Raw genomic sequence first — 16789 nt, 5'->3', positions numbered from 1 at the left:
AGTATCCTTGCACCATTGATTGGTATGCTCATCAATCACCATAAGTCATGCAACTACCCAATTGGAAGTTGGAATATATGAAGGGTACAACCTCAGGCCGAAAACAACCTTTGATGGGTGAAAGGAAATATCAACAACCTCCCGACTTTGGCTTTTCTGACCAACATTTGGGCACTAGCAACACAACCCGCTCCAAACTAATTAGTCTAGCGAACCATAATGTTTGTGTTGCTTCAGATGCACAATTTATAATAATATCTAGCTAATTAATATACACTACAAGATTCAGATGCACAAAGTTGGCAACAAGCACATGTACTGTGTTCCCAATATTTTAAAAGACTTGAGTCTAAAATAAAATTAAAATACTTTGGATAGCAAATGTATGTGCCTTCTCCTCTAGGGCCCAAGCCTAACAGACACTACACATGACCATCTGCACTCTAAATCCTCAACCTTAAGACATACTCTTTCTAACTTTAGCATAGAATCATGTTCAAGGAAAAAAACTTTGGCATAGAATATTACTCTGATGACAATTGCATTTAAGTATATATGCAGAGTATAATTTCTTGAGTTCAGTGCTTTGTCAGAATTAGTGTTGATGCACTCTTCCCGTATGTAAGATTTTGTGGAACATAACACATTTTCTCGTGGCTGCAGGTGCTACATGTCTACTTGGTTCATGCTAATCGACACATCATGTCACGCATTTAGCCTACCTCTGGCGGTCTTTCTCTTGACATTTCCAAGCTGTCTTTGGAGACAGACCTGCCTTGGACCCAGGTAGGTCCTTTGTTTCATCCTTTTTCTGTAATAGCTTTCACAGATACCCTTACAGCTCTCATTCTTGTCCAAGGTGAGGTGGTTGTAATTGGATCACTCTTTTCCTCTCTTAATACAAAGATACACATCTCTCCTGTGTGTTCGAAAAAAATAAATTCCAAGCTGTCCATTGCTGGTGTTTGATATACATGTTATTTTGTGATTTGGTCATGTGTTTAGAATGCTAGGAATCAGAATGTAAATGAAACGGAAAAACAGGGAAAAACACACACCAATCCAGAGAAAAACATCCCGGCTCCAAAAGATTTTTTTCCTGGTTATTGTGCATGTGCAAGTCAATGCTGGCCGTCCATATAGCTATCTGATGTCCACCACAACCCTTGGTAAGGTAATCTCCTTATCACGCTTAGCTAACTGCCTAACTTGAAATTTATTAATTTAGCCCGGCCATTATTTCGTGAGTACCTGGCCATATGTCCGTTAGTACACACAGAAGTTTTTTCTTTGGTACTCACAGAATTTGGCCAGGTACCTGGCCCATGATGTGTCCGTTTTAGTTCGTGAGTACCTGGCCAAATTACTTGCGGATTCATTTACTAACTTCATACCTGGCCAACAATTTTTCCATGCATCATGCCCTAAAAAAATACTTTTGATCTTTTATTGATCACTTTATTTCCAAACTTAACATTTTTACATACCTTTGGAATCAATGAATGGTATAAAAAGGGACTTCCAACTTGTGGTATCGTAACCCTGCTATTTCAACCAACAAACTCGATTGATTTTTCGATGAGTATACCCAAGTGGCACAATAGAAAGTACACAGCGACGACCATAGCCATCTTAATTACTATTAACAATTGGTGGTTGGAGCATCCATATCACTTCTCATGAGACACCCTAGAAAAACGACGAATCCTTGAAATTCAAACAAAATCCAGAAACATTTGGCTATCAATTATATAGAATTTAATAGTCAATGGTGATAATAGTTATTGGATCATTTTTTTTTGAAAACCACTCACCTATACCATTATGAAAATACTCCAAGGTAACCTTATAAATCTATATCTAAGTCACCATTATGAAAAAAATCTAATATAAGTCCCTTATCTTTCATTCTAAATTAACCACATATGCCATTATGAAAGATAATCCAAAGTACCGATAGCCATCATATACCGTACAAGAGCCACATTAGGGATATTTGGTGCCAACATATTTCCTGATGCTTCTCAATCCTAACACTCATTATATACAAGCAGCTAGTCAATGGTGATTGAATTGGCGAAATTGCGTTAACCCGAATTACAACTAGGTTGGAAGTTCTAGAGAGAGTTCATCATGGTTGGAATATATAAGTAACACTGTTGGTATGTGGTACACATGGTACTGTCTTTTTGGTACTACATAATTAATCTTCACTAAATGTGTTCATGTGCAATCAGTTGGCACACATAGGCTGCAGGTCCATATATAAGTCCCTTAGTACACACAAAAATAGTCCACACAATATTATTCTTCTAGAAAATAGAATTACTAGAAAAGTGATTTGCTTGATTCCACTGGCCACTGTGGTGGTCGATCCGTGAGACAGCAACTAGCAATGTTAATTTTCATTTCTGACACCATGAGAGTCGAGTAGCCTGATTTCTTTTCCATTAGGTCCGTTTTGTATTTACTCTGGGCTGTCTACTTTGTGTCTAGTGCAGCAGGCTTTCCCATTAATTTTCTGTGGGTTTGTGCTAAAATAAGCGCCACGTGAAAGGCTTTGGTCTGGCCTGTTTTATCCTGACTACACAAATATCAGCCCGCAATCCAAAAGAAGGCTTTGCCCCTTCCTATGAAACAGCTGGAGCTGCTAAAACAAAAACCAATTTTGTTGGATCAATAGTACGTCTTATAAATAAGTCTCCTTATCTAGTTACACGACTTTCCACAAAGAACTAATTATCATTTGAAGTCATATCCAATAAATTTCAATCAATTTTCTTAAATATGTTATGTGTGAATGTTTCAGGATCCGACTCTTTACATGGAGACTATATGTGGGCCTAGCCACACGACTTCACATAAAAGAACTGATGAGTGTAATACTAAGTCACATCCAACAAATTCTAGTCAATTTTATTAAAATTTTAAGGGATCCGACTCTTGATGCAGGGGCCACATGTGGGTGTAGCCACATGACTTTGTACAAAAGAGCTGACATATTGAGTCATCCCAACAGATATTAGAATTTCGATAAAAATTTTAAGATATGAATGTGGGGTTAATATCAGTCAACTTCGATAAAAAATTTAAGATATGAATCTGAGGTTAATATCAGTCAACTTTGATAAAAATTTTAAGATAGGTTAATATCAGTCAATTTTGATAAAAGTAAAAGATATGAATGTGAGGTTTTAGTTTCAGGATCCATGTATTTTTTTCTAGTATGCTTATGAAGCAACTCACATTAATTGGAGACTTGATATTCCTTCATTTCCAATCTTTATGATAAACACACTACTCCCTCCTCCCCAAATGTAAGGGATTCTAGGATTTTTATGGCAATTCCAAAGATGGCAAAACTCGCATATGCTCATTAATCATTATTAAAGCCTTGTGCATGGACTTTGGTCAGCGCAAGTCGCGAGATTATTTGGCTCTTTACCCATGCCATCAGTGCATATTGTTACGGGAAACAGAGTCGAAATCCTTGCTCACAACAAACCAGATCCCATATCCGCTGGTTTCGGGCAGCCTTGGAATTCCTTGTGAGCCACATGTTTTTCCGTATACTGAAAATTGAAGCCTGGTTGGCACAGGTGAAATTGATGTGCATGTTCTCCGGCTCATCCTGTCACCAAAGTTACCTGTAGAAATGCCTCCCTGCTTCCTGATTATGGTAAAAAGCCATTTTGGTTCTTTGGATGAACCTGCTAAAGATTGAAAAATAGGAACAGAATGGCCCATGAAAAATATATTCGTGACATTGATCCTTGATAAAAAAAGCTGAGAGCCGGAGAACATTTCTATATATGCAATCATCAGTGCATTTTAGTACTATTGCCAAGTGTGTATTTGAGAGAAAAACTACCTAATATTGTTGTCATATTGAGCAAATGAGAAAAGATGTTTTAAAAAAATCTTAATCACCTGGCGTCATTCTTTTTAAAAAGAAGAAATAGCAGTGGGTGTCTGTGAGTAGTTTCTTCTATACAAGTTAACTGTGCATGCTTTGTCACCTTTTCCAGATCAGTTCAATATGTGGAATAGTGTCAAATGTTTTTTTTTCTACACAAGTTGGTTGGTAATTCAGATGTTCAAAACCATCATCGCATAGGTATTCCATTTAGGTGTGAAAAAAAACCATAAATTGCATTTTCTTGGTTGCCTTGTTGTTGAAAGTGTAATTTCTTCCCCAGAGTTTAGGAAACTCAGCTAGATCTCTTTCTGATATCTTTTTGAACATAGTTCGGATTGCAACTGTATACATCAGATCAGAAGAAGCAAGTTTTCTTGTCCTCCTGCTGCATTTGTAAAATATACCTTTTGCATTTTATTTGAAAGAAAGATTGCATATTTTAATCAGGGGAGAGGTGGAAAGAAATATTAAACAGAAATGTGAAAACATTGCACTCTGGGTCTCGAGCGCCATGTGAAGCAAGCTGAGAAAAGGCCATGAAGAATCAATACGGAGGATGGGCTGTTGCTCTCTGCCCCAAGTCCAAACTGAAGGCCAAAGCAAGCACTACTAGGACTACGAGGAAGGGAGATAAAGCATGAGGAGGGAAAAAGGATTCACCTGCAGCCACACAAGACAAAGCAAAAGAAGATGCAAAGGAAGGCACGCAAAAGCACGGCTCCTCAGCCACACCAAGCAAAGGATAAGAGAAAGCAGGATGATGCCTGCAGAATCTCCTCTGATGGCACGCAGCATTGTCCTGCAGCCATGGCTCAGTCCCTGCAGGCTATTCACCACCAAGTGGCGTTCAACTGCCCAGCCCAGCCTAACAGTCGTCGTGCGCGTGGTTGACCGCAATTCGTGTGTTTTGGCCTGGATGGAGATCGATGCAAATTAAACCAGATAAATCATCAAATGATCGATAAGCTACGAGTGATGTCTTCATCCATGGCCATTCAACCATTCATTAAATATAGTATAGGTCTTTGCATTGGGGTCCTTGTTTCATCCTCTCTCTGCTCTCTCTCTTTGTGTTTTGTTTTTGTTTGAAAAGATGGGCTTTCTTGTGTGGCTGTACATGGGCATCAGACCACTTTAGCTCTCTTGCTACTAGTGTGCTACTGTCTGGAAGATGCAGTTTGCACAGATGGATGGATGGAGAGATGCATGCATGGTAGGGTACCCCGAATATACATCTGGATTGTGGTTGGCTCTTTATAGGTACACCTTTGTGGCCACAAAGTATGGGGGAAGGTGGAGCACAAATAATAGGAGGAGGCATAATTATTCCTTTGCTTTTTTACCGCTCCTCCTTCCCTTTCCCTCGACTCGATCAGTCGAGGAAGAAAAGAAAAGAAACGACAAAAGATACTGTTATTTTACTGAATGGAGCATTATCTCTTATCTTTTATTCGTGATTACTCGCTGTTATCCACAACAACGTTGATTTTCCAAAACCAGTATGATCAAAAGAGACCTTTCGTTTAGGTACTATATGGACACACACGTATAATAGAATTTGCTAGTAAATGAAAAAAAATACTGACCGGTTACTAGCGGATACGAGCTAAATCATTTTCCACGGAGGGTTGAAGGAATGGCCATGTATAGGCACTCAATCAGTCACAACGCTCCTTTTTTTCCTTCTGCTTTCTCGCCGCTGCCCAGCGGGATGGGATGGCTTGGCCCAGCGGCAGGCCGAGCTGGACGGAGCGGTGTGGCCGGAAGGCGGGCCTAGGAGGCCACTTGGGGTGATCTGCTCGCGGATCTCAGGGAGGCGCGCGGATTTTGATTTCGTCGGATCTCGGGGTGGGCCACCACCGCTGCTGCCCACCTCCGGTTGCTCCACGTCATCGCCCCACTCCCAATATCTATCTCTTCTGCTCCGCCTCCCAACGACACGACCCCCTTCTCCTCCTCCGCCACCACCTCCGCCTCCGGCCGCCATGCTACTGCCTTCTCCTCCGCCCTCCGTTTCCTGACTCAGCCGCTGCCCCTACGACACCTCCTCTCCTCTAATCGAGGTACACTACAAAGGTATGCTGGCTGCTCCGTCCGTGTTCAATTCTTGGAGATCGTTGTAGCTAGGACTAGGAGCTAGGGCAAATCTGTATCCCACTCTGCACGAGCTGAGCATGCATTGCCTTGTCACTTGCAGCAACATATTTTTTTTAGAACGTGTCTGTAGCAAAATATATCACACTAGCAGATGGCTCATGGATCATGCTTGCTCGTTCAATTCTCTGAACTAACCTATCTTCTTCTCATGATCCGTCTCCTCAACATAGGATTTCTTGTTTGCGCGCAGTGGATTTCTCAGCTGTTGGATGCAAGCGTAACATGTGCCCAACGATCAATTCATTAACCCAAGACCTGCCTCGGATCAATCCCGCCGCTTTCGTCTACCTCTTCGAGTCTGGCTGATGGGAGGTGCCCGTCAGCAACCGGGCGTGGACGGACCTTCCCTCAGAGATGCCAGACTGCTTGGGAACGGCGCCGTGGGTGTGGCTGGAGGCTATGGGGAGGACGACTTGAGGAGCAGTGACCGGCCGGATGGCCTGCTCAGCGGGCCAACCGCTGGTCCGCAGCAGGGAAGTGACATGGAAAACCACCAGCAGCAGGTCTGCTGGGAGCGCTTCCTCCAGAAGAAGACTATCAGAGTCTTGCTCGTGGAGAGTGATGATTCAACTAGGCAGGTGGTCAGTGCCCTGCTTCGTCACTGCATGTATGAAGGTTTGTTTGTTTCATCCCAATTATTCATCCTTCGTTCTGGCCCCCTCTATCAGTTACTTGAAAAGCTCTGCTTTTACTTAAAGTAGGGACTAATCCCAACAATGGCCTAGTGGCCGATCCATCGCAAGCATTGGCTTAATAATCTGGGATAATGGAGGGGGTACGATCTAGAGTATTCTCAATTCGAGGTCAATTTAGTTAGTCCCAACCAGACATCATGAAAAGATTTATTACGATTGCACATCTTTTCTTACTAGATAGTTATGGCCTTTTGATTGGCATGGACCCTTCAAAATATAACATGAGGATCATTGCTAGCAGCTCGGGCCATCTCATGGAGTCCTAGTGTTTGGATCCATTTTCTCGGTTGGTACGCATAGATTAGGAGCAGCAACAATGTCAGTATAACATGAGGATCATTGCTAGCAGCTTCTTGGTTTCGACGCGAGTAAAGCCGATGAGTGCCTCTTGGTGGGCTGCGAAGAGTGACAGAAGGTTGTACTGGGCCACACAGCTCGGGCCATCACATGGAGAAACTACTTGCTTGGGCCATGAAAAATTAAAGGGGCCATAAGAGGGATTTTGGGCCACGCCTAGGGCCGTGGCTCTATGCCTAAATCCGCCCCTCGTTTTTGGGATGTGAATATTCCATCTTTTTGCACCAATATCCCATTCCATATTTCATTATAAATTTAAATTTTTTTATTTTTACACAAAGGAAGTTTATGTTGAAATCAAGCCAACCGCATCAAGGTGATACAACCATTTGAAATCGCCCCGGCCTTTGCATAACTAGGATACACAATCCATGAAACACGTGCACCAAAAGTTTTAAGTAGATACAAAAGAAATTGCTAGGGATCATCAATTTGAAGACTAGGTCGCTACCTATGCTCCTGGATTAAACTCTCCCTAACCACCTGCTCCAAGTGCTGACATGCTGCTATAACAAAATCTTGTGAACCAGGATTATTGTAAAGGATAGCTTAGACATGGAGCCAGTGGGTAAGCAAGTAAATAGTCAAGAGAATTTTTTTTTTCTTGTCAAAAACAACATCAGTCCTACATAGCCATAGTGACCAACTCGTAGCAGCCACCCCCCAACTGACTAGTTGTTTCAAGTCCTTTCTAATTCCCCATAGCCAACTAACAAACAAATGTGAGAGTCCAGAAGCCATATGAATTATAAAAAGAACTGCTTTTATAACTACCCAATTATGGAGTAGCACTTGGTATCTCCAAAGTGCACCATCACACACAGTGAGAAACAGTTTAGGTATACAAGAGCTAGCTCTTGATGGCACATATTAGATAACGGTCTCAACAAAGTCTTGAAGAGGGTCAAGTCCAACACCATGTTCCAAGCATCTTTCAACACTGTTGTTAAGGTTTAGGGTTTAAGCACCATCACCCTAAACCCTTGATATCTCCATATATATATATGATCCATGAAACATGACCATAATTCAATACATGCGCTGGTTTATTATTGCTAACAAATAGTCACTCACTTGCTAACCAATTGCCTGGCATGCATGCACGTGGTCCAACAAGCATCTGGACTTTCTTTTTTTCCCCCATGATGATGTGGGGTTGCATGTGGCATATTAATTGCTTTCCCATATTCTCTTCGTACATTTCTTTCACATTTAGTGTATATAGCTGCTGGGGAGCACTAGCATGTTTAGGAGGTGTTTGGATCCAAGTGCTTATGTCTAAAAGTACTAAAATTTAGCACTAGTCTATCAAAATAGGAGTGCTAATTGGGTGGACTAAACTTTAGCTAAAACTCAAAAACTTTAGCAAAGATAAGAGTGTTAATATGTGCTAAAGTTTAGCATCCAACTTTAGCACATCCAAACAAGCCCTTAGTCAAAGGTAGTGGAACGGTACAGTAGTGTTAGGCATCGCCTTGTTTCTGGATGTTTGTGAATAAGAAACTGGACCGACAACATAGTAGAACTCCTTACTTTATTTATTTTTTCCTAGTACATTCATACTTCCTTCATTTTACAGTATACATTTACTATTGTGCATAGACTAAGGAAACTCAACGTTGATAAAAAAAGTAATGAATCAACCTATTGTTAGGTGTCTATCCCTTGAAACACACAAACAATGCTCTACATGGGTTGTTTATCCTCCAAAAGCAAGACTTGTGAAAGATGCTATCAAGGCTATGGACATATATAAATTGTGATACAAAGGAGTATTTCTTACTGACCGAATCTATGAATATACTATGATGTATTGTTACTACATATAGAATTATTGTACTTTTAAGTAATGGCTTAATAATTTTCTTCAATTTCAATTGTTGGAAGGAGGAAGGTGATGTAAAAGAAGAGAGTCTACAGCTTCTCTTACAAAAAGCACCAGCTGACAAGCAGCAGATGGCTAGCAGTGTGGACACTTGTTGTTGTGCAATAAAATCCATCATTTCGACTAGGATGAGTGCCCTATATACTCTACACTTGACCTTCTAGCCCGGAGTAGTTTGGTAGGAGAAATCCTTCTTTATGAAAACCTAACTTCATAATTCCAAAATTGTTAAAGTTGGATTGTTGAACAAGGCGGCTATCTAGTTGGTCTATCGTTCGAACCAACAATTCTCAAAATAATGATGTTATAATATAGACTTAAATGGATAAAGTTGATTGTAATCATGGAAACAAATTATTCAGTATGTACAGTTGATGTTTGCATAAATTAAATCATTTCTTTGTGCAACATTACATACCACATCCACAGTTCTCTTGCACCTTCTTAAAAGGAAAAACCTTGCAAACAATTTTAGTTCATTTGGTCACTTAGGATACCAAGATGGTCGTTTCAAGCTTGAATTTTTTAAAGTTCTAATCTTGGTTGATCACTTAAGGCATTGCAATAGTCTTCATTAGAGGTGAGATTGATTATCCTTGGTCTACCTGAGTTCAGCTGTGCTCACGAACCACTAAACTACTATTTCAACTGCATGTAGAGAAATAATATAAGTGTATAAGGCGATATGGAAACAAGATCTAAGCATCAACCTATAAGCCATGTTGGTGATTGTTATGTTTGTTTGACTTTGTTGTTTTGAGTTTGGAGCTAATTGCACCTAAGTGATGTTTTGCACATATAATATCTTTTAGTTGTGGTCATTGACCGACTGTTGATGTTCTTCAAAAATTGAGTTATTCTATTCAATTTTTCAGTTATCCCCGCCGAAAATGGCCAGCAAGCATGGAGTTATCTTGAAGACATGCAAAACAACATAGATTTTGTTTTGGCTGAGGTTTTTATGCCTGGTATATCTGGAATATCTCTGCTGAGTAGGATCATGAGCCACAGTATTTGCAAGAATATTCCAGTGATTAGTGAGTAACTCTCCTCAACTCTATAGTGCAATTGTTATAATGAACAGAACGTTGCTTTCAGCATTTATTTAGTTCCAATGTTTTTAGCTGCTACACTGATGTGGTTTGTGTGCAGTGATGTCTTCGAATGATGCCATGGATACTGTCTTTAAATGTTTGTCAAAAGGTGCCGTTGACTTTTTAGTCAAGCCTATACGTAAGAATGAACTTAAGAACCTTTGGCAGCATGTGTGGAGACGGTGCCAGAGTGTAAGTCATTAGCGGTCTGGTTTACATATTACATTTTCTAGAAAATCAATCAATATTTACATATTATATTTTCTTGAAAGTCCATCAAGTACTAATTTGCTACTTCAGTTTCAAGTTTTATTCTAATGCTTCGACTTTATTTCTGGTTCTCTGATGTATGGTTACTCTAAGCTAGAATTACCTGTTTTGGAACTCAGTCCAGTGGCAGTGGAAGCGAAAGTGGCATTCAGACACAGAAGTGTGCCAAATCAAAAGGCGGTGATGAATCCGATAACAACATTGGTAGCAACGAAAACGATCACGATGATGATGCAAGCATGGGACTTAATGCAAGGGATGGCAGTGATAATGGCAGTGGCACTCAAGTATGAGATTTGATGCTTTTTCTCTTCTCTATAAATCTTATTACTAGCTGATGTTATCATGTTATCCAAAGTATGAACAGAGTATAACTTAGAATACAAGAAACTTTTTTGACTGAACTTGTCTATAATCACCAAATGAAATGTATTTGAGGTCATTTCACGTAGTAGCTACATTTAATTACCATTTAGAACCACAGAATTAGACGATGTATTCCTGCCACTGCTAAGCATTGATTTCACCCGGATCTGCATGCAGTTCTAAAAGTTTGCACACAAACTAGAGAATCCTTGTGATTTGGTTTAATTGCACCTACCACACTTAAGTTCATCTTGCATGTATTCTATTTTTAGGCCAAAAAAGTATGATGACTGTAAGTGCCCCTTGTATGCTATACATGTATATGTTAGTCTAGTTTGTTTAGATAGTAACAATCACTCAATATAACCAGTTCTTGGTCCAGAATTCATTTAGAAATATGTGGCCATGCAAAACTTGAAAATAAATTGTTAGTTCAGAAACATATGATTTTTTCCATATGTACAGCCAATCAGTTTTGATATCCATTAGAAAACATGGCTGTGCAAAACTTGAAAATGAATTGTTTGGTTCAGAAACAAATGATTTTTATCGTATGTACAGCCAGTGATTTTGATATCCATTTAGAAATATGTTGCTGTGCAAAACTTCAAAATGAATTGTTTAGTTCAGAAACAAATGATTTTATCATATTCACAGCCAATGATTTTGACATCACAAGTTTGTACATGCAGCAGCCATGTTTGAAATTTTCACCCTTGCTACTTTGGTTTTCAGTGCCATGTGTTTCCAGATTCGCATGACAATATTTTGTAACTTGGGAGTGATATATACAGTAACTTCTAAACACAATGGAAAAATTTGTATTTTTAGAACTTGGATCCGTTAACTGAACTTTAACTCTTGTTAAACTTGTAATTCCCAATTGGCTGGGTTAACCTCTTTCCCTTCCCCCTTTTGCTTCTATATATGGAATTTCTTTTGCACCGCTGTTGCTTTTTAATATAAATGTTTATAGTATTCTCATATGTACAACACAGTTATTACTGACTAACAGTGTTAGGGGATTGGTACTGTATTTACAAAATGAACTAAGGTCAACATCGAATATTTCTCTGATCTGGTTGTCCAACAAATCAAATTTCATTATGTGTCAATCAAAAGCATAATAACTCTATGCTGGGCACTGGATAAACCAAAGGTTCTCTGACAGAATTTACATGAAGCTTCATATAGTTTCTGTTAGTTATTTGTGACCTTGAATTAGAGTTGGAAAACTCTAGATTTACTGAAACACGTCATATGAAGAATCAAATTCACCTTTGAATAATACAGATGGCTTTGCTGTTTGTGTTTAACTGGCACTTAGAATTTGAGATTAGGCCGATCTAGATTCAGTTACAACGCCAGATAGAGAATAAGAATCAAAGCTTGTGTCCAAAACTGCATCTATAAGGTCTATTTGAATATCCTACCATCGGACCACAATCATAACCTGATATGATAAGGAGATAAGGGGTTTTATTACAAATAATAATCAGGACACGATAAACAATCATTGGACAAACCTTTAATAATTGGATACCTCATAAGCAGGAAAACAAATCTACAGAGCTTTGGTTGTGAAAAACAATAGCGTTGTGGTGTGTGGGTCTTTTATGAGGTGAAAGAAGTGTATACTTTCAAATTTATAGTTCTTGGAAATTTAAAGCTACACGGCTGTTTGTTAAATCTTGCAAGAACATATGTGTATTAGGATAAACTATGATGTTTTCATGTTGACAGGATTTAAATGATCTGATGGGGTTGGGTGGCAATCAGAGAATGGTAAGTACATATAGTGAAGCATTTGAGATGCTAGACTCTTGGGAAAAGCGGTAGGTCGGTATGCAAATGTCTGCATGATAACTAGATCCAGAAAGTATTTGGATAACAACTCAACAAAGTGTGTAACTAAAATCCTAGGAAGTAAATATTGGGCCTGAATTGTTTAACATGCATGGACTGTTGTATGATAGCACTAATGTATTTCATGATTTGATATCGTACTATTTTCATTTTAACTGATTACGAATAGGAGTGATCTACTCCTCTTTCTATAATTGTTGATGAACCGATTTTTCCCCTTTTGTGACTAAGCCTATGTATGTATTACTCTCGTTTATTTTGCACAAAGCTAACCCTATTTTGTTTCTTTACTAAGCTACCTCACTGATTGGTGGGGTCTAAGCCTATGTATCAGTGAAAGATCCCAGCGGTAAACTGGCAATTAAACACAATTTTCCTGACTAAATTGTTCAACAACAGCAGCACTAGGTGGAGTAGCTATATCAACAGCATGGGCACATTTTAACTCGTTTCCTTGTCAATTTGTTAAAAGGCGCAGAGCTCGTGGACTAAGCGTGCTGTGGAGATTGACAGTCCACAGGATATGTCTCCAGATCAGTTAGCTGATCCACCTGATAGCACTTGTGCACAAGTGATCCACCCAAAATCGGAGATATGTAGCAACAGATTGCTACCAGGTACAGCCAACAGAAACTTCAAGAAGCAAAAAGACACTAATGGTATGGTATGCTCAACTGATTCACCATGCAATTTTGCAAAATAAACTTCTTGACCATTGTTGATTAAAGTTGCCAATTGCTTTCAGACGAGGGGAAGAACTTGGAGATAGGTGCCCCTAGAAATTTAAATATGGATCATCAATCTTCCCCAAACGAGAGACCCATCAAACCAGCAGATGGACGTTGTGAGTACCCACCAGAAAACAATTCAAAGGAATCAATGATAGAAAATTTAGAGGAGCCAACTGTTCAAGCTGCTGATCTAATTGGTTCAATGGCCAAAAACATGGATGCCCACCAGGCAACAAGAGCTGCAGATGCCCCTAATTGCTCTTCCAAAGTGCCAGAAGGGAAAGATATGAACCGTGACAATGTTTTGCCATTACTTGAGTTGAGTTTGAAGAGGTCGAGATCATCTGTAGGTTGTGCCAATACAGGCCAAGATGAACAACGGAATATATTAAGACGATCAGATCTCTCAGCATTCACAAGGTGCAAAACATAATATCAGTGTCATTATTGAGTTATGAAAGCAGCAGTACGTTGCGTCCTAACTGTTGCTTTTGTTGCAAGGTACCATACATCTGTAGCTTCCAATCAAGGAGGGACAGGATTTGTCGGGAGTTCTTCGCCGCATGATAACAGCTCTGAGGCTATGAAAACGGACTCTACTTACAACATGAAGTCAAATTCAGATGCTGCTCCGATAAAACAAGGCTCCAATGGCAGTAGCAATAACAATGACATGGGTTCCACTACAAAGCCTACTACAAATAAGGAGAGAGTGATGTCCCACTCAGCTGTTAAGGCTAATGCACACACATCAGCGTTTCATCCTGTGCAGCACTGGACGGTTCCAGCTAATGCAGCAGGAAAAGCGAAGGCTGATGAAATGGCCAACAATGCAACTAAGAATGGTCACCCTGGTGAAGTGCAGAGCAACCTCGTGCAACACCCTCGTCCAATCCTTTATGTCCATTTTGATGTGCCACGGGAGAATGGTGGGTCAGGAGCTCAGCAATGTGGTTCCTCCAGCGTATTTGATCCTCCACTTGAAGGTCAAGCTGCCAACTATGGTGTGAATGGGAGCAACTCAGGCAGTAACAATGGAACCAATGGGCAGAATGGAAGCAACGCTGGCACAAGTACGGCTGCTGCAAATGATGAAAGGACAAACACGGAGATTGATAATGGTGCCATTGACAAAAGTGGACCTGGAGGTGGCAATGGGAGTGGAAGTGGCAGCGGCAATGACACATATGTGAAACGCTTCGCCCCAGCCATTACACCACGAGAAGCACGACTGATGAAATATTGGGAGAAAAAGAAAGATCGAGACTTTGGGAAAAAGGTAGCCTGTTTTCAATTGATGTTTCTTTAGGCAGTGATTTAGGACCTTCTCATTTCCAACACACCTGAACCAGCAAATAGTGTATCATAAAAAGTTCGCTTCAAAGGTTGACTAAGTAGAATCTCGTACGTACATCATGTTGTTTCAAAGGAATTATAAACATTATGTTTTCTACAGCTAGCAAATAGGTAAGTATAATTAAAATATACTATGCTCAGAGACATTACGTACGAGCCTAAGTTCCCTAGCTGAAACTTCTTTTACTTGGTACGGCTGTGTTGTGGATCTGTCTTTTTAGAAATTTGATCAAATGTTACTCTCAAGATTTTATGTATGGAGTACCTGAAATAGGCTACGAAAAAAGGATTCTGTATTTTTGTTTCTTTGTTTGTGTATGATGTGTTTGAGAAAGCTTTGGTTAGGACCGGTTTCTTTCTGATGGCTGTCTGCCATTTTCAGGTGCGATACCAGAGTAGAAAGAGGTTGGCTGATCAGCGGCCGCGGGTCCGTGGGCAGTTCGTGAAGCAAGCTGTGCAAGATCAGGGTGGACGGGAAGGAGCTGGAGATAGATGACCCCCCTGGTGTGGCTCCCGCTTGACAATTAGACAGTTGATTCTTCCATCGCTTATGATCTGATATGGTCGACTACACCCCATCCTTCATTTCCATCATTGGTTTCTCCACATTCAGAGTCTATTACCTATGCTAGAAAGAATAAACAACGAACTCCGATCCTATCAATCAATCCCCGTAAGCATGTAGAGGAGCAAGTGCATGTCTTGACTCCAGATGGACTGTAATTCTACGCGGAGTCATGCTCGCTCCTATGTAGCTAAGCATGTACAAGTGTACTCGTAATGTCTGAACGCCAGTACTGGTGCGTATTGTCATGGTTTCTGAATGCACGGCACAACAGTTGGCTTGCTGCTGGTGCGGTGCGTCAGTTTCAGTCAATATATATCATCGTTGCGTTCTGTCTTGTTCCTTTTCGTTGTTAACAGGTTTTACGTGCAAAGATCACGCACACTTTTGTTCCCTGGTTGTGCTGGTATGTTTGTTCCCTGCCGAATAAAGTAGTGCACCTGACTGACTTTACTGAACACAATAGAAACAGAGCATTATGTTTTTTCCCTGCATGTATGCAAACTAGGTAGCCGAATATACATGATTACAGGAGGAAACATGCAACTACAGATACCAATACTTACTCATGCTCTTATATAAAGATCAGTCGCGTTTCAAGATCTTTGTATCCATTCGATATAACAAACTTGAAATCAATAAAACTAACGCAACAGGGGGCTGTGATGAGCTGTTCGCTGCTTTTAAGGGTATACACATTTGTTTGGTTTTTATCATGGAGGTTTAGTCACGCAACTGCTGAAACCTTAGCGGGCTACTGATTTGTCACGGAATCCCGGAATGCTCGAAAAGGCTTCCTTGTGAATTCTTGCCACTCACCTTGAAAGTGTTTAGTACTTGCAAACCTGGACATCAAGGAAAACACGACTTGTGGCTAAAGTGTACCACCTCAGCAGAGTGTAAAATTGATATATCAGCCGTGCTCACGGTCAAGAGCGACCTGGAGAAGTGCCGAATCCCGGTCGCACTTCTCCTAACTCAGTGATACACATTGCATTTTTTATCCAAATATGACACGCTCATTTGGAGGGATAGCTGGAGGGGCACGCGCTAGGGTAGATGTTGTGCGGCATTGTGCAGGGCTTGCGCCGGAGGTGCCTTAGCTTCATGCCTGGGAGAGCATACGGCTTGGGCATGAAGGGCCACGACGGCAAGGTTAAATGCGGCAAGAAACAACGGCAAGAAACAGTAGCGAGCTAGTAAATCAAACTGTGTAAAGTCACACGTTTAAAGTAGTGCGAACGAAAAGATGTAATGACCCTAATGCCTCAGATATGCAAATGTTTTTCTATTTTACTTTCGTCTGTCTTACTTCGCATGCCTTATCTTTCAAGCTTTAGACCAAGTTTAGTTTAGGCTTCCAGCTTAGGTTAGCCTAAGCTCTATTGTTTGGGTACTTTGTTTAGCCAAATCCTATTGCGCCAGTACAGGAGTGCAACAGTCAAGGATAGTGCCATTGACTCAAGATGTGCTTCCGCATGCTTCTCCTAGGATAATCTTCTATACGCAACACCATTGATCTACCAAC

At 40.4% G+C, this 16789-nt stretch overlaps 1 protein-coding gene across 5 annotated transcripts; it reads left to right on the top strand.

Moving 5' to 3' along the window:
- The first annotated feature begins 5836 nt into the window (after positions 1–5836).
- LOC112880422 (two-component response regulator-like PRR37) lies at positions 5837–15477 on the top strand. 5 transcript variants are annotated; one of them, XM_025945035.1, is made up of 10 exons: positions 5837–5995; positions 6247–6691; positions 9889–10050; positions 10166–10299; positions 10497–10664; positions 12487–12528; positions 13082–13268; positions 13355–13760; positions 13842–14619; positions 15079–15477. In XM_025945035.1, exons 2-10 carry the CDS (start codon positions 6382–6384, stop codon positions 15190–15192), a joined length of 2301 nt encoding a protein of 766 aa, XP_025800820.1. In that variant the 5' UTR covers positions 5837–5995; positions 6247–6381; the 3' UTR covers positions 15193–15477. The 5 variants fall into 5 exon arrangements, with proteins under 5 accessions (XP_025800820.1, XP_025800822.1, XP_025800821.1 ...); XM_025945036.1 differs by having other exon boundaries at positions 5839–5995; positions 6267–6691; XM_025945037.1 differs by lacking the exon at positions 12487–12528.
- The last annotated feature ends 1312 nt before the right edge of the window (positions 15478–16789 follow it).

This window comes from Panicum hallii, chromosome 2 (assembly GCF_002211085.1).
Source record: "Panicum hallii strain FIL2 chromosome 2, PHallii_v3.1, whole genome shotgun sequence".
Taxonomy (NCBI): domain Eukaryota; kingdom Viridiplantae; phylum Streptophyta; class Magnoliopsida; order Poales; family Poaceae; genus Panicum; species Panicum hallii.
This window is presented reverse-complemented; position numbering and strand designations above follow the sequence as displayed.

Bases quoted from the DNA above. Each gene is read 5' to 3' on its own strand.
- LOC112880422 (XM_025945035.1), top strand. From the start codon at position 6,382: ATGGGAGGTGCCCGTCAGCAACCGGGCGTGGACGGACCTTCCCTCAGA. The intron at 10,051-10,165 runs GTGAGTAACTCT...GTTTGTGTGCAG, and splicing joins CAAGAATATTCCAGTGATTA to TGATGTCTTCGAATGATGCC. The intron at 14,620-15,078 runs GTAGCCTGTTTT...TGCCATTTTCAG, and splicing joins ATCGAGACTTTGGGAAAAAG to GTGCGATACCAGAGTAGAAA.